This window comes from Zonotrichia leucophrys, chromosome 1, assembly GCF_028769735.1.
Source record: "Zonotrichia leucophrys gambelii isolate GWCS_2022_RI chromosome 1, RI_Zleu_2.0, whole genome shotgun sequence".
In the NCBI taxonomy this organism is placed as follows: Eukaryota; Metazoa; Chordata; class Aves; order Passeriformes; family Passerellidae; genus Zonotrichia; species Zonotrichia leucophrys.
Window position 1 is genome coordinate 33,039,363 of NC_088169.1, and position 23,419 is coordinate 33,062,781.

The 23,419-nt window shown below is 44.2% G+C and overlaps 2 protein-coding genes across 5 annotated transcripts in view; both read left to right on the forward strand.

Moving 5' to 3' along the window:
• GABRA5 (gamma-aminobutyric acid type A receptor subunit alpha5) overlaps window positions 1-12,440 on the forward strand; it is a 56,913-nt gene extending 44,473 nt beyond the window's left edge. For all 4 annotated transcript variants that reach the window (XM_064711353.1, XM_064711336.1, XM_064711329.1 and 1 more), the window contains 4 exons: window positions 2,534-2,677; window positions 8,374-8,526; window positions 9,800-10,011; window positions 10,912-12,440. In XM_064711353.1, the coding sequence (XP_064567423.1) occupies window positions 2,534-2,677; window positions 8,374-8,526; window positions 9,800-10,011; window positions 10,912-11,214 (812 nt within the window). In that variant the 3' untranslated portion in view covers window positions 11,215-12,440. The remainder of the gene's footprint in view (window positions 1-2,533; window positions 2,678-8,373; window positions 8,527-9,799; window positions 10,012-10,911) is intronic.
• Window positions 12,441-18,682: 6,242 nt separating this feature from the next.
• Window positions 18,683-23,419, forward strand: part of GABRG3 (gamma-aminobutyric acid type A receptor subunit gamma3) — a 300,014-nt gene continuing 295,277 nt past the window's right edge. Inside the window, exons 1-2 of the mRNA XM_064711367.1 lie at window positions 18,683-19,153; window positions 22,285-22,433. Of these exons, the coding sequence (XP_064567437.1) occupies window positions 19,101-19,153; window positions 22,285-22,433 (202 nt within the window). The 5' untranslated portion in view covers window positions 18,683-19,100. The remainder of the gene's footprint in view (window positions 19,154-22,284; window positions 22,434-23,419) is intronic.

Sequence of the window (23,419 nt, forward strand, 5' to 3'; positions counted from 1 at the left end):
CTAAACATATCCCACATTCCCTGGGGACAATCAGCCCATGAACAACATATACCATATACCACCATTTAAAAAAAGGAGGGCTTTCTGCATTACTTTGTTTAAATGGACCCATCTCCTCCCACTTGTTTTCTCCAGATGCAGCTTTGAAAATATTTACAGTTCATTGTGAACTTGTAATCATCTCAGAGATAGTAAAGTATCTCAGCTCTAAAGGGAAGGTGAAATTCCATGACTTTTTGTGATGCAAATATTTTGTAATAGGAAAGACATTCCTTCTTAGCCTTTCAAAGCAGATCATGACATATAATTACAGTAATTTTACTGCAGAGCTACAAATACAAGCATAAGGAAGGCATGTGGGCAGTCCTGCATGGCTAACAAAGGATGAAAAATTTGTAGATTCTCAGCTTCCAAACCCAGGATCAGCCCTGGATACAGCAGCAACTGTCAGATAAGTGACAAAAAACTATTTCAAATTATCAATGTCTTTGTACTGACAGTAGTTCGTATTTTTTTTTTTTTTCTCAGAAGGCTAGCCACTGTATAATTACCCATCTCCCACACAGATAGGAAATTCTGCCCTGCTCCTCATCTGAATCTGCCTGGAACCATCTTTCAGGCACCTTTTGTGTTTCACAAGAGATTCAAGAGATTCACTCTGGTTTCAGATTTATGTATGCAAGTATCTATACTCAGAGCTTGAGCTACATCTCAGCTTTTTGTCAGTGAGCTGAATAAGCTGAGCTGCTTAAGTGTCAAATCATGACTTATTTTCCAGTCCATGGAGATATTTGTAACCTTCTTCTGACCTCTCCCCTTCTCTGTCTTCATTATTTCTATGACTTTTCTGAGGTGTGGATGAAAAGCCATGAACAGTCAGAGCAGAGGTGTATTGAGCCCAGTGCCCTGCCTCCCACATCCGACATGGTAACATGAATAACATTTCAAAGGTGCTGCTTTCTTCCCTGCTACCTGGTCAAGCATTCAAGTGAAGTTCATTGTGCTACACACGTGCTCTTAGCTTGAACTGGGATTGCTTCCCATTTTCTCCTGGACATTCCTGGTTTTATGGATCCAGGGATCACCCTACCATATTTCTTGCCCTTGCAGTGCCTCAGAAGCTCATGCTGACCCACTGCCTCTGACCCAATGCTTATGAATTTTTTTAAGTCCTCCTGGAGCTGCACCTTTCCAATACAGCTCACTTGCAAACAAAACGCGCAGTCTGATGGAGTGAGCACACATCCTTCAACCTAGCCTGTTGTCCTTTACTCTCAAGTCCTGATCTGGAAAGCCACCATGTGTTGTCTCCTGAACGAGTATGTCAGGGTTTTTCCAGAAAGAAACATTCTGCACTGACACCTTCCAAGTTCAGAAGTGCAGAAGATGAGATATTAATATTTGATTTCAGATCACTCCCAAGCTTACCTGCTTTTCACCTTCCATTTGGAGAGTAAGCCTTGACTGATTTCCAGACATTTTAGTACAATGTACTCTAGCCTACTGTAACATACTTGCAGAAGTGTGACCTGAAAACTTTAGATGCTAGAGGAGTTCTAAAAAGTGGGAGAGCTACTTATATTAAATGAAATATAATTAAATTTAGAGTTGTCTCCTGGGGTTTTTGAGACCATCTGCAGAGGCTTAAAATCTAAACCCAGCATTGACAGTCTGTAAAAGAAAACTGAGATTTCCTTATAATACTGTGATCACTCTGGGTGTTGGAGCATTAAAAGTTACACCAGCATTATAGAGGAAGGAATGAGCTGGCACTACTGCAACCACATTTAATTCCTAGGACTTCTAGATGAACATGAGAGAAATCACATACACATCTGCAGCTGTGCAGGTGTTTTCACACCATCACCCATTCTGCTATGCACAAACACCTACCCTCTCCTTGCAGCTCCCTGCCCCATTCCTGCTCTCCATGCATTCTCACTCCTGCATTCTGTGTCTGCTCTTCAGCATCACAGGCACAGGCAGGCACATTCCAGCTTCCTTTACCCACATGCAAGTCCTGTGCCCTCACCCACACGGACGTATTCCAGTCAGTGCATACACACCAGACCCTGCACCTGCACAGGGCATCACTTAGAATTCTGTCCTGGGGACAGGACAAGACAAGGAGGGTCCTTGTTGTCCTGGCATTCAAGGTGTCTGAGTCCTTTTGAGGGGGAACTTCAGCAAAATACCTCCAGCAGTTTGCTGGGGTGTAGGAGCCACCAGTGAGGTGAGTATAGGTCTGAGCTGCTTTCCTAAATTGAGTGGTTGTGATGGATTATATTTATACCTCTACTGTTCCAGCCTTTCACAAACCATCCCACACATCTCTTATATTAGGAGGCTTCAACCTAATATTTTTTTTTGAGCTGGGCATATGGGACCATGATTATATCATCTTTATTTGTTTTTCTCCATTCACTCTCACTCCTCCATTCTTCTCTCTTCCTGTCATTATCATTTAAAGATCCACTAAAATATTACACAGTGTTTTTTACTCCTGACTGTCTTTTCCCCCCCTTGTTGGCAGATGCTTACCCCAATTCTGAAGTGATCTATGTGTGGACTAACAGCACCACAACGTCTGTGGTGGTGGCTGAAGACGGCTCACGGCTTAACCAGTACCACCTGATGGGACAAACCGTGGGCACGGAAAACATCAGTACCAGTACAGGTAGGGGGAACATTTCCATCCCACGGTTGCTGATGGCTGGAGCAGGAGGGGAGATTCACAGGATTCACTTTGCAATAAGGCTAGGGAAGCACCTGTGGGAGGTGGAGTGCCAGGGAGATCCTGTGTTTAAATGTAGAGGCATTTAAACACTGAGGGTTAAATGCTGGCTCTTAGGTACATTGCTGAAGACACATCCAAGCTCCTGGTATTTACAGGGGTGCCTGAGAAGCCTCACGCAGTTTCTTGGCGATCGCCCTCGCTGTGGCTGCCAGCGCTGTTGCTGGCTTATTTTCCCGAGGGTGGAACCACCCTGGGAGGCAAACACCACCCACGCATTTGATCCCTTTCAATCATCGCTTTGAAATGATTGCTTGATGGAACCGCGTGGGGGGGGAAGGGGACAGGGGGGTGCTGTGGCATGGCAGGGCTGTGCGGCGTGTCCGGGGGACCACGTGGCCGGGGAGGAGGCGCAAGCCCCGAGGATCCCCATTCCCTCTCGGGCTGGAAGCGGAGGCGCCAGATGTGGCAGCATTAGGGAGGCAAAGAAGCTTTAATCCCCGGGCGGGCATCCACGTGAGCCGCGCCCCCCCGCTTCCCGAGGCTCCCACGCAAGGGCAGCCCTGGCGGGCAGCGGCGGGGGGGACTCCGCGGGTCGGGGCTGGGACACGGATCACGTGCGCGCTGCGGGACCGGGGCTCCACCGGGTTACACAATGCGCTCGGCCGGAGAGCATTAGTGGCGTCCAGCGAAGGGAGGGGGAAGAGGTGGAAATTAAATAGCCTGCCGTGGAGAAAAGGGGGATTTCCACTGCTGGTGGTTGCAAAGGGCTCGGGTCGGGGAAAGGGGGAGCTTGTGGCAACATGCCTGGGAGCAATTCCTGCAGGCAAAGCCCACCAGAGTGTGCTAGTGATATTCTGTGTCCCTGGAGAAAAATGGCCAGAGTGGTAGAGGACAAAGTATGGATTAAATTAGGAACCTTTTACTATCTGTAGGAAATTAAGGAGACATGAAAACAGGTACATATATGTACACTTGCACACAAAGTTAGTTGGACCAGAACATAAAGATGCATAAAACTTTGTGCTCCACCTGGCAAATAAAGAGGAGACATCTGAGCTTGGCGCTTGTGCTCCAGGAAAGAACAGAAAGTGAGGGAAGGCTCGCCTTGGGCAGCCACTAAACTTGACTGCCATTTCCATCCTATAGACATTCACCCCCTCCCTTGCTCATCTTAGGAGAAACAAAGCTGATGCTAAAGAGAAGATTGATAAAGTCAAGAGAAACATAGAAACAGAGTGGTCACTTTTGCAGCAAAAGAATGAGTACACTATCTCCCATTAAAGAGTAAAGACACTTTTTTCCTTACCAGTTCACCATCATAGCTGCGTTGTTTTCTGCAATGAATGGCAGCTCCCCTCTCGCCTTCATTGTTGCCAAGAAAAAGATCCAAAGGATGTACTGGAGCATCTCCTACAACCTCGTCCTGCTCCTCAGAGCAAGAAAACCATCCAGCCCAGGCAGTGAGTGCTCCAGCGTGTCAGCTCCAGGCCACTTCCAGTTTGCCGCTTTGCCTGTGAAAGCTCCTTGTACTCCTCAGCCCAAGGAAACACTCCAGACAAATCCCAAAGTTTCCGCACAGTAAACACCTCCCTCACGTATTTAAGATTTATAATAAATGCTGTGTTTCCAACGTCAAGATTTTATATTAATGTCCTGGGTTACATCTGGGCTGGCTGGATTCTGATTGCAGGGTGGATCACAAAGAGCAGGACACAGATTGTAACCGGGGATTAGCAAAATACAAAAATCCGATTTTGCACAGGGAAAGCATCAGTCAACGATGGATTTTCTGGAGTTCATCAAGCTCGTAGGAGGCCAGTAATCAGCATTACTTACGAATGGCCATCGAAGGCATTTCTTCCTTCTATTGAATTGTTGAACGTGAAAAAGGAAAAACAAATAGCTATTGCATAATCCAAGTGCTTGGATTTTTGTGGCTTTTATGACACACGAGTCAAACTACACAGCCCTTGATGTTGCATAGACAAAATGTTTGGGTATGTCACAGGTCATTTATGCCTGTCTTTCCAGCAGACTTTTTTTTTTAAATGGAGGGTCCAGACCTGTACTGGTCCCTTGGGATTCTGCTGATTTGTAGGCAAGCTGCCGTTTGGCTGGCTTCTCAGAAAAAAATACCCTGGCATTCCTAATTCTCCAACTAATCTTGAAACTTGGAACATTTTAGCCATGGCACAGAAACAGCGCTGTCATGTGCCACCTGTTTGGTTTTGCGTTTTTTTTTTGGCTGTTTTTTTTTTTTGTTGTTGTTGTTGTTTTTGAGTAGTTTTTGTGCTAACATCCCCAAATGTTATTCACCTGAAAGAAAGACATTTTCCTACTCATTCTGCTTCTAACAGAACCAACACCTGTTATGTCCTGGTGGCAAAAGTGCTGAAAACAATGATATGACATTTGAGTCCAAATGGATCTTGCTGCTTTCCACAAACAGTTGCCCGGTTATGTTCCCCTAAACCCAGAATCTCTCATAGCTAACTTAGGATCTGCAGTGGCACAAAACAAAACATAAACCCACTCTTTTGTATACTGCCAGCTGGAGCCTGAGCTCTGTAATATCCAAAGCCGAAACAATAAAAGAATCACTCAGCTCTTCATTTTGAACCAACTAATTCTTGAGATGAATATTTCTATTTCTCTAGTATCACTATAAAAGGGAACATGCATTTTTTATGGGCCAAAATATTCTGGATGTCAGCATAGTCAGGGAGGTGTGTAATGTATCGAATGTCAGGATCTTGCCAGAACAGCCATTGATAGAACTGAGTCCAGGTATATCTAGTAAACAAACAAGCCTGGGGGCTGCTCTAGCCTCCTTAAAGTATTGAGTTGAATCTCAGCCTGATGGCAATGGAATAATGTGTGTAAGATCCTGGAAAATCTGTAAGTGGGATCTCCAGAACTCCATCAAATATATACAAAAAAAAAAAAAAACAACCAAAAACAAACTGTAGGAGCTTTTAAAGCATAAAAATCCCCTTAAGAGCAGCAGCACAGTTGCACAGCTCCATGAAGTGCAGCCATTTCTGCTCTAGGGCTTTTCATTAGTACTAGATTTGTTTTTGTTTACTAACAATAATTTGTTTTCTGCAGTGATGAGTGGACCCCATCAGGAACAGGATTCTCTTCTAAGTGCTACATAAACCTATAACAAAAATTAGCTCTTGCTCAAGAAAGCTTATGGTCTAAGGATAAACAGTGGCCTTGCAGAAGTAAAAGGGAGCTTTGCTGCTCCAACAGAGCCAGTATCTTGTTCTATAAACAAAAAGCCAACTCAGGCAGCTTTTAGCTTTACTTTAAGCAGTGGTCCCAGGGCATTAAAAACCAAGCTCTGGGGTTTTCTTAAGCCATAAGTCTAATGGAGGAAGTATTCCTGGTACAGAATCTCTGAAAAGGACAGCATGGGAAATCAAAGAATACAACAGCTGGGAGAAAAGCAAGTACAAAATCAAGGTGCTGTGATTATTTCAGTGGAGAAGAGTTTTGATAGGTTAAAGAAAATGGTAAGGTAAAAATCAGCTGTGGAGGGCCATCAGAATGTAGGCACTCATTTCCTGTTTTAAAAATGGAAAAAGGAGGGTCCTGTTGCTCTTCTGAAGCTGTGTAGATTCTTTTTTTATTCCAGCTCTGAGAGCATACTGTCAAAATCGATAATGCGCATTGTCACTCTGTAGTGAGCAAGCGAGGAAACTGTGACTCAAACACATCCCAGTGCAGTAGCAACTGAGAAACAGTCCCTCTGCCTGAGATTACTGAGGCAGGCAGACCCTGCTGCAAATACTCCTTAATAAAGAGCAAGTGGGCTTCCTCCTGAGACCATTGCATGTTCAGCCTCCCTGGTTCAAAATTACACTAAATGGAAGGGAATTAGGATTTTCTTCGCAGGGGTTTCCCCCCCAGTTTCACAGTATTCCATGTCCATTTCCACACCACTCTTCAGGGAACCGTTTCAGCAGAAAATCAGAGTCCAGAGAAAGACATAAAGATTGAGGCAGGATGTCAGTTAGGTATTCTGTGTTATTCCACTTTCTGTCTAAAATCCTCAGCGTGAACAAGGTCTATAAACTTGATGCAGGATAGCAGAGCTTCTGTAGTGTAGTGTATGAGTGCAGCTATACCTGCAAAAACCCTTTCACTGTAAACCTGTTCTCTGCTAATTAGCCATATTGTCAGTTAGAAGTAATCTGCCAAATCTAATAGCTTAGTAATGCTGGCAGCAGCTCAGCTCAGGCTATTCACTCAAGGCAGAATCAGTCTGTTGGATATTTTCCTTTTGTGGATGTTCTATAGAGACTAACAGTCAAATCTTGCAGCAGAGATTATAGCTATAGTTGTTCTTGAAGGACAGTATATATTTCAAAACAGGCATTTCTCTGATTCATCAGTACCCAATTGAATGATGCCTGCTTTTAAATTACTTTGATATCAGTGAAGAACTGTTAGGGCTTGAAGGGATGAATTGTTTTTTATTCTTACATTTTGTTTTTACTATTATTATTCCTAGGTAAATAGTAGCATGCTTTTAGCTAGCAAGATTTTGGATTTGGGGAGCAGTTACCATCAAGAATAACCTTCAGTAACAACTACATGATTTTCCAGAAATACTGTGAAAGAACCAGGGAGCAGTTACCACCAGGAATAGCCCTCAGTAACAATTATATGGTTTTCCAGGAACAATCTGAAAGAACTGGTTAAGGTTTGAATTTTTGTGAAACATTAGGGAAGGTGACAGCTGGTCTGTTGATTTTTGAGTGCATTTATTTAGGCTTTTATTGAAATTCAGAGGAGCTGATAAATGGCATATTAAGGCAATGCTGTGAATTTGGCATATGAAAAAGAAATGGAATTTAGCACTGCTGTGGCAGCTTTTAGGGAACTCTTCATGCAGGCAGTACAATATCCATTGCACAGGTGAACAAGACAGGACACAATATCTATCCAGAAATCTTTTGTAGAGCTAAAGTGTACCAAATTGTAGGAACATGGCATGCATTAGAGGGACTTTTTATTTCTGGACCAGCAGTCTGAAGGGTTTGAGTACTCATATTAATAAGACATCCCAGGATCCATATGCAACATGGCAGTTCTCACAGAAGATGCTGGGACTGGTAATACCTAAAATGTGGTGCAGAAGGAGTGTCTGGACCCATTTCCATATTTGAAAATTGATGGCTTGGCCATAACACTTTCACTGATGAGGTTGCTAAACCTGCTGCTAAATCAGGTTTTGGAGAGTTGAGGGTCTTAATTATTACTATGCTGCAAGAGTTTGTAGGACTGAGCCAAAACCAGAGAGTGTTGAGGCAGTGCCAGCAGACCAGATTTTTAAGCCTGTGAACATCAAAACATTCCAGGTGCATGGGAGGACTGCAGCTTTTCAGTTTAGTAGGAACAGCAGTCATTGTCTTCTGCTTTGGAGACTGAATGTGAAGAATGTGAGGATCTAGCAGCACCTCTGTCTCAAGTCTTGGTTTTCCACAGCACATAAATCCAGACATTTTTCATAAAATTAAGAATGGCTGAGTGATATCCTCTAATGGAGGGTTGGAACTGGCCTTATTCAGTACCTAAGTCAGTAAGCCTTCCTTATTTTACTCAAATGCACATTTTTCTTCTTCCAGGTGAATATACTATTATGACAGCCCATTTTCATCTGAAAAGAAAGATTGGTTATTTTGTCATCCAGACGTACCTTCCTTGCATAATGACTGTGATCTTATCGCAAGTGTCGTTTTGGCTAAACAGAGAATCTGTCCCTGCTAGAACTGTCTTTGGTGAGTATCCCACTTTCTCCCAGGACACAGATGGGATCTTTGTGGCTTGTGAAAGTGACTTGCTGTAATAAAACCACGGTTCACTACTGTTTATTTCTGCTTGAGATGTTGTAAATGTTTTCTCCTTCTCTTCCAGTTTAAACTCAAAATCAATTTAAAAGCCTTGTCTGGGCTGTTTTTGTAAAGTTGTGACAGAAATTGGTCAATCAATTATGTGAAAATTAAGGACAGAAGATAGAAGAATACGATTAGTGTGATTTGGTTTGGGTTTTTTTCCATTTCAGTGGATGCTGGCTGGTTTAGAAAAAAAGACATACAGATTATCATATATACATTAAGTATACCCTAGCTAAGCATTTGAAGCAGACATCACTTCAAGACATTTTGTTCATCTTTGTTGTAGGATCTTTATCTAGGAAAACCATGTAGAGGTTAATTAGTGACAATTATCTCTATAACTATCAAACAAATTAATATGACTTTGCATTTAGAAAATGTGTATTTACTGAAGAAATTGTTATTTTTGGAAAAAACCTTTGGGGTGTCATTTAATTACTTGGTTTATCCCTAGAAAGCTGCAGAAAATAAGCACTTGAGAAAGTGAAGGTTGATGAAATACAAGATTTTTACTAGAAGAAAAACAAGGGGAGTAGGAACAGTTTTTTAAGTAAAACTTTGTTCAGATGTTTGAAAGGAGTCACTCTTCTGTATCAGCCTCCTGAAGTCAGTTGGCAGCTTTGTTCAAAAATCAGCTCAGCAAGTTGTATGGAGAGAATACAGGTAGTAGCATCACTTTGCTGACTTACTCTAGGTTTACAAAGCTGTAACTGAGAGTTGAGGTTTTTGATCCTGGGGAAATGTTCCCACAGATGAAAGCATTGGCTGTTTGTCATTTACTATCATATGGGAAAGGAGGAGCTACAGTCAAGGAAACCAGTAACAGTCAACAATTTTAAACATGCAATCTCTGTATAAAAAAACAAAATAAGAAATCCCACTTCATTCTGACAGTTATAAACCCTGGGCTTGTGTTACCCTAAAAATCCTTATTTAAACACACTACAGCTAGAACTAACCAGAACTCCATAGAATAAAATATCTGAGGGTGAAGGCTTTCATTTTTTCTTATTCCTTCAAACCACAATATGCAAACACTGATTGACTTCATGTGGCCTTCTTAGATATCCTGCTGAACTGGGACCTGCTCGTAACTCATATGGGATCCCATAAGAGTTAGCAAACTCATCTCTGACTCTTATTTTTTTCTTTGCAGGAGTAACAACAGTCCTCACCATGACCACCTTAAGTATCAGTGCCCGTAACTCTTTGCCAAAAGTGGCCTACGCTACTGCAATGGACTGGTTTATAGCTGTTTGCTATGCCTTTGTATTTTCGGCATTGATTGAATTTGCAACAGTCAACTATTTCACCAAGAGGAGTTGGGCGTGGGATGGCAAAAAAGCCCAGGAAGCTGCAAAAATCAAGGTGTTTAAGTTACATTTTTCAAATATCTAAAATAAAAAACAGGTATTCAGTATAGTTTAAATAACTGAATGGTCAATTTCCAGCTTCTTTGTGAAAAAGGTATTTAATTACCTTATGACATACTTTTGCTGTGGAGGAAAATTTGCAAGGAAATACATACAGTGCCTTCCCTTCACAGAGATAGACTACCAGTCTCTGTCATCTCTATGAAGAGGACTGCTTACAGAATTACATTGGGCATTGAGTACACAGGACATGGGATTTCAGTGATCAGACGTCTGATAACATAACCATGAAACATGTCTCTGCAGATCAAGCCCTGTATGCTTGCCTAATAAATAACAATGCTCACATTGAGCTCCATGAGTCAGGGTCCCACCACAGTAAAAAATGAACCAAAGACTAATTATGTGAAAACACAAACTTTTGTGTTTCATGCTGAAATGAAATTTTTGGGATAGGACTAACTCATTAAATCATCTCCTAGAGAGCTTCTACCCACAGGCATCCCAAGAGCCTACAAAGAGGCCAAGCTGGCAGGGGCAATGAGCCCTTCCCCACACCCTTTGCAGCAGCTGGGGAAATGAAGTTCACATCTTGTCAGCTGTCCATTGGGCAGATGCCAGACTACATCTCACTGACAAAAGAAGCTGCTAATGCCCATGCCAGGTGGGATGTGGGTGCAACCAGTGAGTCTCAGCTTTCTCCCATCAGGGAAAATCACACTTGAGTAAGGGCTACAAAATCAAGGCAAAAAATCTGTTTGGTAGTCAAAGTCAGAACAGCTGACAGGCATTAACGGGCATGCTTGATTGTGGTGCTCAGCTTTTTGGGTCAGTCCCTTGAGGACGTTTCCACTTTCTGTTCTTGTGGTATAACATTTTGTTCTTTACGCTGCAGAAAAAGGAGCGCAACTTGCTGGGAAATAAACCAACTAATACCTACACCACTGGGAAGATGACTCCTGCACCAAACATGCCAAAGGACTCAGCCCCAGCTGTCATCTCAAACACCACATCTGCTCCAGTGAAGCCTCCAGAAGAAAAGCCTGCTGAAAGCAAAAAGACTTACAACAGCATCAGTAAGATTGACAAAATGTCCCGGATAATTTTTCCAGTGCTGTTTGGAACTTTTAATTTAGTTTACTGGGCCACATATTTGAATAGGGAGCCTGTTATTAAAGGTGCCAATTCTCCAAAATAAACTGAAGTACTCTGGAGCCACATGTGAGCCATACTTACAAAGCAGATGCTACCAAGGAAAATTTGAGATCCAGATGACTTTCTACGTTTGGGCAATATTCTTCAGGAAGTTTTTTGCATGTTTAATAATATGTACAAATAATATTGCCTTGATTGTTTCTACATGTAACCTCAGATGTTTTGGAGACGATTATATTACTTACAGCAACGGATCTTTATAAAAGATCAGAAGACATTGAACATGGCTTCTTTGCTGCTGAGTATCTTGCATTGATAGTTTACAAATAAAATAAGTTATATTTTTTAACTGTTCAAGTGTACTACATATCGTGGTTTTTATACTTCAGATGTACAGTCATACGAATATGGGCTTAACTTATATTTTACAGAAGAGCTCCACTATTGTCATCTGATAAGTTACTGAGTAACGCCAGTTGTAAATGTGCCAAATTATTAAGTGTAGGGCTATGTTTGAGCACCTTTACTAGTTACAGGTAGTGCATTACTCCATAGACAAAACTGCTCAGCCCAATTTTCACTGGAAGTTTAATACAATGCAGTAAATCCTAATGGGACTATGATGATTTTCACTGCTTGAGACTCTAGTTTGCAGTGAAATAACACAGGGAGCAGGATGCTACTTATGTAAATAAAGATGACAGAATCTTGCCCTTAAATGAAAAGACAAAGTTTGTTTGGATTTTGCATTCCAAAGAATTCTCTCTAATGATTCTCAGTATTTATTCCAAAAATTAAGAATTATATTGCATGAGATTAACATAGATTAGGAACATATTTGTGCAAATAAAATTAACAACAGCAGCAGACATTTTTACCAGGGTAAATTATGTTTGGATACTTTTCCAAGAAGAAGACTGTGTTATATTAGCAGAGATGAGCAGAAAAGAATTACAGTATTTCTGCAATAATTATTACTTGTTTCCCACTACAAAAATCAATCAGCCAACACTAGAAAGGGTGATCAGAAAAAAAATATGTGCTTCATGACAGCAAGGTGTTTCAGTGACAATATTGACAGAAAGGTCTTTGTACTGTCCATCTGAAACTTTTCTATAAAACGCCTTGCTGCTGACAATGTGTTTTGCTTTCACAATGAATGAGAAAATGCAGTCTGAGTTTTCAGCTCTTTCCTCCTTCGCATCCTTTAATTGTTCCAGAGGCTTTTGTAATTAAATCTTAATGTTTAAATAAAAAATGCATTCAACATTTGATTGCAAAATGTCATTCTTATACTGGTTGTCCTTTTAGAAAGACCAAAGAGCACGCCAGAGAAGCTGAAGAATTAACTGGAAAGCACACATGCACACACTCAATCATGTGTGCACACATGACTTATCCTCCCTGTTGCCCAGAAAGGGACATGCCTTGATTGAACACAATGAATCAAGCTGTTGCAGAATTAGGTGCTATCCTGCTATGGAGCAACAATCCCATGATCTTTTGGGGACAGAGTGGAGAGTTCATGCTTCACTTTGAGGTGAGGGTCTGGTCTAGGACTGGGGAGTTGTTTGGCTTCTTTTGTGTCTTCCTTCAACCCTTTCATTCCTAAAAAGTGCCAAGAAAAAAAAATCTCATGTGTCTATTGTTTTTTGAAGCTTTTTTTTTTTTTGATGCTGTGGAAGGAAAAATTCATAAATTTTTGAGGGCAATAGAGAAGCCATGGCACTGAGCAAGTGACTGGATGCTGATAAACAGGAGCAAGGGAGGGGGCACATCCATCTATTCAGAGCTAGCCTGAGCTGAGGCGAGGATGTGGATCTCTGTTTTCACGTAGCCTGCCTCTGTGTCTTTGAGCGGCCACACACCTCCTTGTTCATCATCCCCTTGGGGGATCCCTTTGGCTTTTGTGCGTATTGGAAGGCAAAACTTGATACAAGTCCCTTGGCTATTTCTTCAGGTGAAAAAGTCTAAAAATTACATGACTGAGTTTTGAGAATGAGACACTCTGAGCCATCTTTGTGTAGCATCTTTTCCAAACCAGTCCCGGAGTCTCCCCAGAGAGTTTCTGTACTTGGTTTTATCTGCTTACACCCAAGCCTGACTCTTACTCTGTATTACAGCATTATTTCCTGGTCTCCATTGCAGGGCTTAGTGAAAGGATCTCTAAATCTGATCTATTTTACTTACATGGAAAGTAATCTTTAACAAATATGGGTGTACCTGCAGCATGTGTTTGTGCATGAACACTAGGTGTCCCATAGTTTGGAAGATGCTTCAATAACACACTCCAGGCTGGATTTAAATGCTATTGCCTGGCATTATATCCTACCTCACAATTCAGATCTCTCCACAGTCAGTGGAGCTGTTTGTGTGGGAGATCACTGCTCACTGAGATGGTACCTGAACTGTGGGAGACAGGAGCATTTTTCCTGGCTCAACCAAAACACCTTGGCTTTGTTCTGCCCCAGGCTGGGGTGGTATCTGGATGTGCACCAACTTCCCCTGGTATCCCATGGAAGTAGCTTGGGCTTTTGGCAATGGAGTGAGCTGTGTCACTGTCCCCAGCATGGGTGAACTAGGACCCTGCAGGACACAGCTACTTCACAGCTTAGTCATGGCCAAAGGGAGTAATAAATAGGAATTGCTTCTCATTGATTTTTTCATGTATGCGTTCATGAAAAAAGAGTTGAAAAGTGAATTAAACAATTCAGCACTGTAGGGGAAGTGTGTGCAGGCTGCTGCCAAATTTCCTTCCTTGCACCCGGTAAGAATGAAAGAACAAGTCAAACACAATGGAGGAGATTTTTAATTTCTGATATTTGAGCTGTGCCAGCTTACTTCAAGGATGAATTTAAGCAACAATGTCTTTTCTAAAGCTGAACCCTCTTCTGTTATCTTGAGTTGTGTTCTGCTTTTTTCTAAATGGAATGTGCCCTCTGTGGAATAACTGAACATATTTATAACAAAACTGAGGAAGTAATGATATTATGAAATAATCTCATCTTTCAAAAATTCTTGCTCAACATCTAAATTAAACTTTGAAGAAAAATTAATTAAACTGTTTTGCTCTTCATTTTATGCAGAGAAGATGAATGTGTCACTTGCAGATTTTTTAAATCTGGAGAAAATTTGGAGAAACAGTTCTTTGTAATAAGGATGTATTTCCCCTAATACCCTTGCTTCTCAGATTGGAATTGACACTGAAATTATAAAATTACTTGAATCCTTTCTAGTCTTTTATATGTTTTTATGTCACTGCAAACACTTAAGTATGGTCATTGCATAGTGACTCTCTGATGACATCCTTACTTTACAAATTTTGTTTTCCACTATGTTTTTATAGACATTTGTTCAATTTTGAGAAGATAGAAAGATTGGAAGTTAGATTTTATGAAGCCTGAAGGACTTCTGAAGGATTTTCCAAGAACTGCCCCTAATTTAGACTGAAGTGCAAGTGTCCCATTCTGTTATTTCCTTTTCCGTGCCATCCTCAAAAGCAATTATCACTTCTCACAGTCATAATGTCTTAAAAGTTGCTGCTTAAATTAGTCCCTGGCTAAAAGCAACGTAAAACGTAAGAATATTGATTAAAGAGACCAACTAATTTCAGTTAGATGAATTTGGAGAGTTTTTGAGAAATCCTGATAGATTGTAATGGACTGGACCAACAATGATAGGCTGGATTTGTAGGTAGGAAAATTACAACACAGAGGGGAACCATCCACTATAACTTAACACATAAATGATAATAAATGTTGGAGCCAGCCCCCAAGGCAGGTTTGGCCTCAGTGGATCTGGGCTCAGTTCTTTATTCACTGTGGGGCTGGTGTTTTGATGTTCTCAGGACAACTGCTCAAGGATGGCCCCAGAGGAGCAGCCCTGCCTGCCCTGGATGCCCATGCTTCTGCCAGAAGTCTACCAAAGCTGTGGATAAACTGCAGCATGGCAGCATCAGGAGGGATTCTCCCTATCCTGCCCATGAGCCAGAGAGCAGAGAGCCCTGTGCTGAAGGACAGAACTGAGAGCACACAGAAATTGTTGGGATCTCTGAGATTCAACTTCCTACCTAAAGGCTCCAGCAGGAGCAACAGAGACCTTCAGTCAGAATAAAGGGGCTCAAGCCTCTTAGAAAGCTCTAATAAGCATTCAGCTGGAGGACTCCAGGAGCTGCAGGATATGGATTTCAGGTCCTTCCTTCTTTGTCACAGAGGAGCCCCAGTTCCTTTCTGTGCTTCTCATGGTGTATAAGGTAGCACTGCAATGCCAGGAGAACCACCAGTAGGGCTCTCCTTCAACACTGAATCTCAGAAAATTCAGGTGCCCAAACTATTCGGCGCTTGAGACGGAGACCTCAGTTCTAGGAAGTGTGGAATGTGATCCATGAGTCCCATTCCCTCTTTGGCATTTCCCCCCTTATTTATGCTAGCTGGCTCCCTGCTCAGCTACTTTCAGAGACTCATTCTTCCCCACTGCACAGGACATACCACACAGGTATCCCTCAGGCTGAAAAGATACTCACCTTCTGTGAAAGTGCAATGAAAGGTAAGTTAAAATGTGGATACATTCTGTTGTGCTGGAGAATATTACTGAGAACCTAAACATTTTACTATCATTACATGGCATGATAAAATGTTTTTTTTTTGTTAAAGCCTGTGCTGGATAATCAAGACCCTTACCTGAATATACAATTTGAAAGGCTCAGCAAAGGCAGGGACTGTGCTTAAAAGTAAAATAAAAGGATATGAGTATGAAGAGGAGGAGCAAAAATGAACGAGACATGAGGTGTAATGAAGACTGCTACTAAAGTATCCCTTTGGCATTAACACACCGAGGACAACAGAAAGAAACCCTTAAACATCACTTTTTTTCTTACAGTCTGAGGAGGAATCAATAATCAATGACCCACATTGCTCCGATCGAGCCTTGGGGATTTATGAGACTCTGCAAGGAACGAGGGGACACTGTGAGGGTCTTTCTCGAGGTCTGAGTGACTCGATGGTCACACGAAGTTCCTGTCGCGGCACAGGGCTGACCGAGCGCTCTACCACCGGCTGGAGGCAGCGCGGAGCGGGCACCGTTCCGATCCCTCGCGCTTCCCGCCGCCGCCGCCAGAGGATCCCGCCGCCGCGCCAGGCAGCGCTGAGGGCGGGATGGGGCTGCCGGCCGAGGAAGAGGCGGAGCGGCGGGGAGGCCACCCCGGCTCCCTCCCATGCCGCCCGGCGTTCCCGCGGAGCAGGGCCGCCGAGAGCGGGGATGCGGGGCTGGACCTGCCCTCGCCGTTTCTCATCGTAAATCGCCGCCGGCGTGTTTCTCCCCGGGTCTCTCTGCCACCTGCTATCCGGCTCACTCGTGCCGCCCGCCCGGGATGTGGCCGAGGCACGGCGGCCCCAGCGAGCTCCCCGGCCCGGCCGCCGCAGCCTTCCCCGATGGCCCCAGCTGTTCGCGCTGCTGGGCTCCCCGCCACGGTTACCGAGGCCGGGCTAAGCTTTTATTTATTGAAATTGAGTGTGCGTGTGCATACACACATTCTTCTATATAGCCAGCGTAGGGGAAAACCCTCCTTGCATGTGGGGCGCTTCCCGTCCTTGCTTTCCAAACGCGCGCCGGGACGGGAGGACCGCGACCCGGGAGCCCTGAACGATGTTCGCATAAGCAGCAGCTTTCAGGAACCCTTCAGGCGCCTGCGGAGCGGCGCCGTGCGGCGGTGCCAGAGCCCCGTGCCGCCGGGACCGTCTCGGGTCGCTGGGAGGCGGCGGCGCCCCGGTTCGCCCCGTCCCGCCTCCCGCCCGCCCCGCAGCGCCGCTGCTCCCGCAAACTTCACAGCAGCGGATCGGCGTGCTGCCTGACCGCCAGCATAGCTGCTCCTGCTGAAATCCAGGCAACCCCCGAGCATTCCCCGTCCGTTCCCTCCCTCATTTTCTTAGGGCAGCAGGCGGCCTGGCTTCCACCCGCATTTCTCTGCTGGTGACCGAAAAGAGCACAAGCGTTGTAACAAATTATTACTAGCAATTCACGGTTACTGCAATTAGACAAAGTAAACACGAAAGAACTGCTGTGTAATCTAGTAAAGAGGCGTTTAGGTTGGGGAAAAAAAAAAACCAACCCAACAAAACCTGAAAGGTTGAAAGAAAACCCCCAAAGTGAATTACTGAGAGTTAATTGCCTGACTCACGACAGATTTTCCTTAAGCTGTGTCGTTCCTACAAAAATTAACTTCGGGAACAGAACTCCCTATAGCCAGCTCTTCTAGGCGTCATGTAGGAGTTATTCTAAAAGCAAGATTGCATCTTCCAGCAGATTTTGGTTTTAATTAAACAATTAAAAACGACTCCCCCAGGACATGGAAGTTATGTGTAAGAGAGAAAGAAACAGAGATTTACACTCCCGAGATTTCTGATCGCAGGAAAGCAGTGACTCGCTTGTACCTCTGGCAGTTTTTTGTTTTCAAATTAGCATTACGTAAGTGAAATTTTGTGACTCCCCATTCTGAAAACAAAGAGGAATATTCTAATTACCCTGATGCCTGGTGCAAAGCTCCATACACGTGAAGAGAACTGAAGTCGCTAAAAATCACTGCGCTGTTCCTAGTGGAGTAGAAAGACAAAAGTTGTCCAAACCCTATTTTTGCCCTGAATACACTTGACTGTTGTCTCATTTAAGAGTTCTCACAGCAGAAAAACCTAATTTACTCCGAAGTTCACAATGTGCATATAAGTCTGGTCTTACACATTAGTAACCTACAGATTCGCGTAAACATCTTCTCCGTGTATACATTTTTTCTGGCATACCTTGTGCATATGTACATGTGTATCCATGCATTCGTACAGTGCATGCAAACTTCTGCATGCATCCACCTAGATACAGAGGCATACCGAAACACACTGCCTTGGGTTTGTCCATCTGTCCGTGCAAGCAGCCGCACCGATTACACGGATCTGCGCCCGTGTGTACATCGGGATGCCATCGCTCCGATCACCCCGAGACCAGCACCCGACCCCTCTCCCTCCTTGCGACGAGGGCACCTCTAGCCCCGGGCGGTGGGGGGTCTTTCAGAAAGTAATCGTGGGGTTTGGGCGTGAGGGGATCCCGCAAAACATCACGGGGATCCTTCCACCGGCCACCCTGTCCGGGGCATCGGGCGGCTGATGTCGGGGAGAACTCCCGCCTGCCGAGTGACTGCGGCTGCCGGGTTTGCTGCTCCCCCTCTCTGGTGTGCGTGTGTGTGCGCCCGCTGGGGCGGGGGCAGGGATCACTTCCCGGCTCCTCCACTTGCCGGCGAGGCGGGAACCTGTTGGGCAGGGAGGGGGGACGAGGTGCTCTCCGATGCGGGGCGGTCCCCGGCAGCGCTCCGGTGCCGCGCTGCGGGGCTGGCTGCGGGCAGGCGCTCCGGGGGGGGCAAGGTGCGCCCCTTCCCCCCGCCCCGGCCCGCCCCCCTCCCGGCCCGGCCCGGCCCGGCCCGGCCCGCCCCGCGGCTCCCGCGGGCCGGCGGGGCCCGGGCTGCTCGGCGCTGTGCACCGCGCGGGGGGCACGGCCAGCGCCAGCCCGGGCAGCAGGAGAGGCCGCGCCGCTGCTCCCGGCTGCTGATTGCCGGCTAAGGGGACGCGCCGCACCTCCGCGCCCGCTGAACACCTGTCAGCCCGCGGAGCCTGATTTATACCTGACCTCTCCGCTGGGATTTCCCCCTCGTTCCACTTCTTCTGCTTTTTTTTTTTTTTTTTTTTTTCTTTTTCTTTTCCCTCTCGCCTCCCCCCTCCCTTCTCGAAGCGTTGTGGAAGAGAGTGTTTTCTTCAGGGTATTAAGCTGAGAATACAGAGGAGGAGAGGCTCAGACCTTTACCTCACTGCCTCATTTTCCCTTCCATGTGAACATTCTGCAACGTTTCCTTCATCCTGCCGCACCTCTCACCTGGCCAGCGCTGTCCGGACCATGTCCGCTAAGCTCCTGCCGGTTTTCTTCCTCCTCTCAGTGTTCCACGCTTGGTAAGTCTGCGCTCCCCTCGCCTCCCCTCCAGCCCCTCTCCTCTCTGCACCGGGGCTGGAGGGCTGAAGTCCCATTTGCCGGAGTTTGCACAATATTCGGCACCCAGGAAGAACAGTGGGCTCTCCCCACCTTCTTCCGCGCCGTGCCGGGGCTCTGTTCCCAAACACGGCTTACCCGGCTCCCATCCCGGGACCCGCCCGGCTCCGGCTGCGCCCGGGGCGGTGGCACCGCCGCCGTCCCTTCCCGGCCCCGCGTGAAGCCGGAGGTCGCCCGCGGGGGCCCTGTCCTGAGCCGGCCCGGCAGAAAGTTTCCCCCGCGGGCGGTTGCCGGCACCCGGTGGGACAGCGGCTGGAGCTGCCCGGGCTCCCCCCGCGGCCCCGGCTTCCCTGCACGCCACCCCCGGGGGATCCGCGGGCGGGGTCGGCGTGAGGGACGAGCCGCGGGGGGCGCGATCCCCTGGTCCCCGCCTCAGGGCCGGGAAGGGGGTCCGGAATCCTCGCCTAGAGGCCCCAGGGGCACAGTCGGCAGCGTCAGCCCTCACCTTTTGGATTTCGGTCTTTTTGGTTGTCCGGGCTGTGTACACTCTCACGGAATAACCCAGTCAGAGGGGTCAGCTCCGCTCCCCCTGAGGGAACCAGCACAAACCAGGCTACAGGCATGCTCAAAGGCCTTCCCCCGTCCTCCTTGGCAGCCTGCCCCACACCTGAATGGTGTCTATCTCCTAAATCCCCGCAGGAACTAGAGGATGCTTCATGCCAGCCTCCACAGCGAGTGTGGGACACACCTATTGCAGGAAAGAAACCCTTTCCTGACAGCCTCTCAGAGTTTTCTAGACTTCCTCCCCTGCAGTTTATGCACAGTCTCTTCTCTGTCTCCTTACAGAATCAGAACTGACGAAGAGTTGGGGAAAGGCATGTAGCCTTTCTTCCTTCCTAGTTTGAGACTGGCTTGTCATCACCCTGTAGTTATTTTTCTGGATCACAAGAATATGAGAGGAATTGCCAGTCACCTGTAGGGTTACAAAGGGAAAATGCAACCTCAAGTGCCTTGAAGGAGCACTGTTGCCTTAACTATGTAGAGACAAGCAATGGAAGGGAAGTAATAACTTCTTAAGGAAGAAAGCAAAAAAGCTTGAAAAATATGTGTCTAGTGTATTAGTCTGATCCACTGTGAAACCTCTTCCACCACCAATCTTAATCTAGAAAATAGGTAGGGATTTAAATAGTTTGGAGGTACTTTCTAGGAAAGATGCTGCTAGAGTGAGGGGACTAAAACATCTGGCAGTGCTTTGTTAGACTCTTGTTAGTGACTTGTTTTAAAGCAGCATCTCCCTGAAATAGGAGTCATGATACTGCTTGACCTCACTTCTCATTTCCAGATGCAGTCTGAATACCTGTGGTAAAGTTGTGGTGGCTGCAGCAGAAGAAGACAAATGATTTGTCCTTCTTTGCTATCAGCAATCCAGCGCCACTGCAGAGCTTCAGCTCGGAAATATCAACCATGTATATTTGGAGATGATACCTCCTTTGAGAATGGTTCTGTAACAGCAGTATTAAGACACAGGGCTTATCATGAATCTGATGGGAAAAATAATTCTCCCAAAATCCTCTTGATTTTTTCAATGCTCATTGGGTGAATTAGAAAAAGAAAAAAAAAAGTCAAGTTTTTAAAAAATACAGCCCAATAACAGAAAAGTAGTGGTTGTCTATTCAAATTTTGTCCTAAGTTTTCTCTACTTTTACAGCTTAGTTATATGAGCTCTCTTCAGAAAATCTCCAGGGTCTAGGTTTAAAAATTATTTTTCTGTAGAAATTGTGCCTACAGCAATTGCAAATTGTGAGGTCATGTTAAGTGATTCGTGGTTAATCTTCAGGGGCATATTGGCTGTAAAGCAGTTTCAGTTTAAAGTTTCATTATGTTCTCAAATTGTGGTCTTCGAGCAATGTGAGGGTCGATGATGCTCTGTGATTAAATTTTTATATTTGTATCAGATTTTTTATGTTCACATAGAAAAATATCACGTCTTCTGGACATCTGAGGTATTTTAAAATACACTGGTGTCATTATGGAGAAAAGGAGAAGGAGAGAAAGAAAGTTGCACAGATATGTGTAGCACGTCCCATGAATAAACAAGGCTTGTTCCTCTCATTCTCCACTGCTTTGCACCTCACATAACTATTGACATTTATGTAAAAAAGTTGCAAAATGACATCATATCCCCTTGGCAATTGCAGGTTGAAATAACACACGGTTCCTTACCACTGAGGTTATCTTTTCTCCTAATAACTTCATCTCAGTCTCTCATAGATTTTCTCCAGTGAAAGGCATCAAACAGATTTGGTTTCTAAGATACCAAAAGATACATCTGATGAAGATATCATCTTCATATCAACATTTTAAAGTCCGTGCACAAAAAGCTGCACAAATGAAATTAGTCTTGTGTGAAAATAGCTCTTGTTGTGATTTCTGGCCAAACTGTAGTTTCATGACATTTGCATTAATATAGCCTTAAAATAAACATAATCCATCTATAAATGAATAAAGCTGCAACTCTTGGTGTAGTACTGTTTTAAAAAAAGTTACTAAAGCTGCAGGGAAATTCAGATTAATTTATTCAATGTGTTTGTGTGCTTGTGATAATCCATCTCAAATTCAAGGAATGAGCTCTTAATTCTTAGCCTAGTAATACATTAAACTCTGAAATTCATGCACTGAGAATATAATAATTTATTAATAGGATAAAATGATCAGGAGGCATTAACAGATCTGAATTTTTAATACTCTTATTAGGCTTTGTGCAAGAGATGAATCAGTTGTCTTGATGTATTAATAAAGTAATACTGCAGATGTTCGCTCTTTGTAAAAGTATATTGTAAACTAGTCAGAATAGGTTCATTAAAATACAGGATATAAAATACTACTCTGATACCTGTATTATCTTCTAGAGTATAACTTTTTGAAGACATATCCAGAAGACAATTTCTGAACAATTGTCAATCATGACCCATCAACAGATACTCAGCAATTGTTAATGGGAAAATCCTGTTGCAACTGTTGCATCCTGCTGCATCCTGTTGCATCCTATTTTAGTAACGTAAAATAATACCTGTTTGTTTCATTTGTTTTGCAGTTCTAGAAAGGTTGAAGACGATGAATATGAAGATGGAACAACAAACCAAAACTGGGTTTTAGCTCCAAAAACACAAGATACAGATGTGACTCTCATACTAAACAAGCTGTTGAGAGAGTATGACAAAAAGCTGCGGCCAGATATTGGAAGTAAGTACTTCTTTCTGCACAAGTGAGGATGAGCTTCTCTGGAGCAGAGTAGATATGTTACTATATTCTGGAAGTGTGCACAAATATCTGGGGAAGTGTAGATTAAATTTTTTTAGCTGAAGTTGATTTCCAAGTACTTTAAAAATGCTAATTCTCACAAGGAAATGTGGTGGTAGCTTGGGGTCCTGAAATTTTGTTGGTTTGTACAGAGTTTCTGTAAGGATATGGAAGGGCTAGTCCTTAAGTATTCAGCAGGTCTTTGGCAGAGGAACACACCTCTTTTTGTCATCCAGTCCATGCTGAAAATCTCACACTCTGACAAGCAAAAACCTCAGCATATTAAAACAGAAAGTAGGACACAGCAAGAGAAGAATGTGCACCTGTTCTCTTCAAAATATGATCCTGAAAGTTTGTGCTCCTTAATGCAGAGAATAAGGCACTGGGATTTGCCTGTGTATAGGGCAACTCCAGAGATCATCTTCCACAAACCAGCAGACATCTCCAAAAGAAATCTCTTACAGAGTCAGAGTATATCATGGTCAGCACTACTACATTTATATGTATAAAATTTAAATAAGAGCCTGTAGGTACCTGCGTATTAGCTACTTGGGCTATTATATTGTTTTAACTTGTATAATGAGGTTTCAAACCAATTGTGGTTTTTTTTTTTGTTGGTTTTTTTTTTGTTTTATTTTGTTTTGTTTTGTTTTTAGTGCTCCACCTATTGGAGTTATGCCCTTTTTTCTCAGTTTGCACCCCTACAGCATATTGGCTGTAGCACAACTGCTGCTCAGTTTGTTCATAGCAAGTTTGTATGATAGCAATCAGAGAGAATTTGTCATTTATATTTACTGTACCTTGCATGTGTTTCAGGACAAACTGAGACTGAGGAATACTCAAAATAATCACATAATATAATATGTTTTATATATTTTGCTTTCCCTAGATATTTGCAGGGATTAGAGGAGCATTCCTACCACTGATTA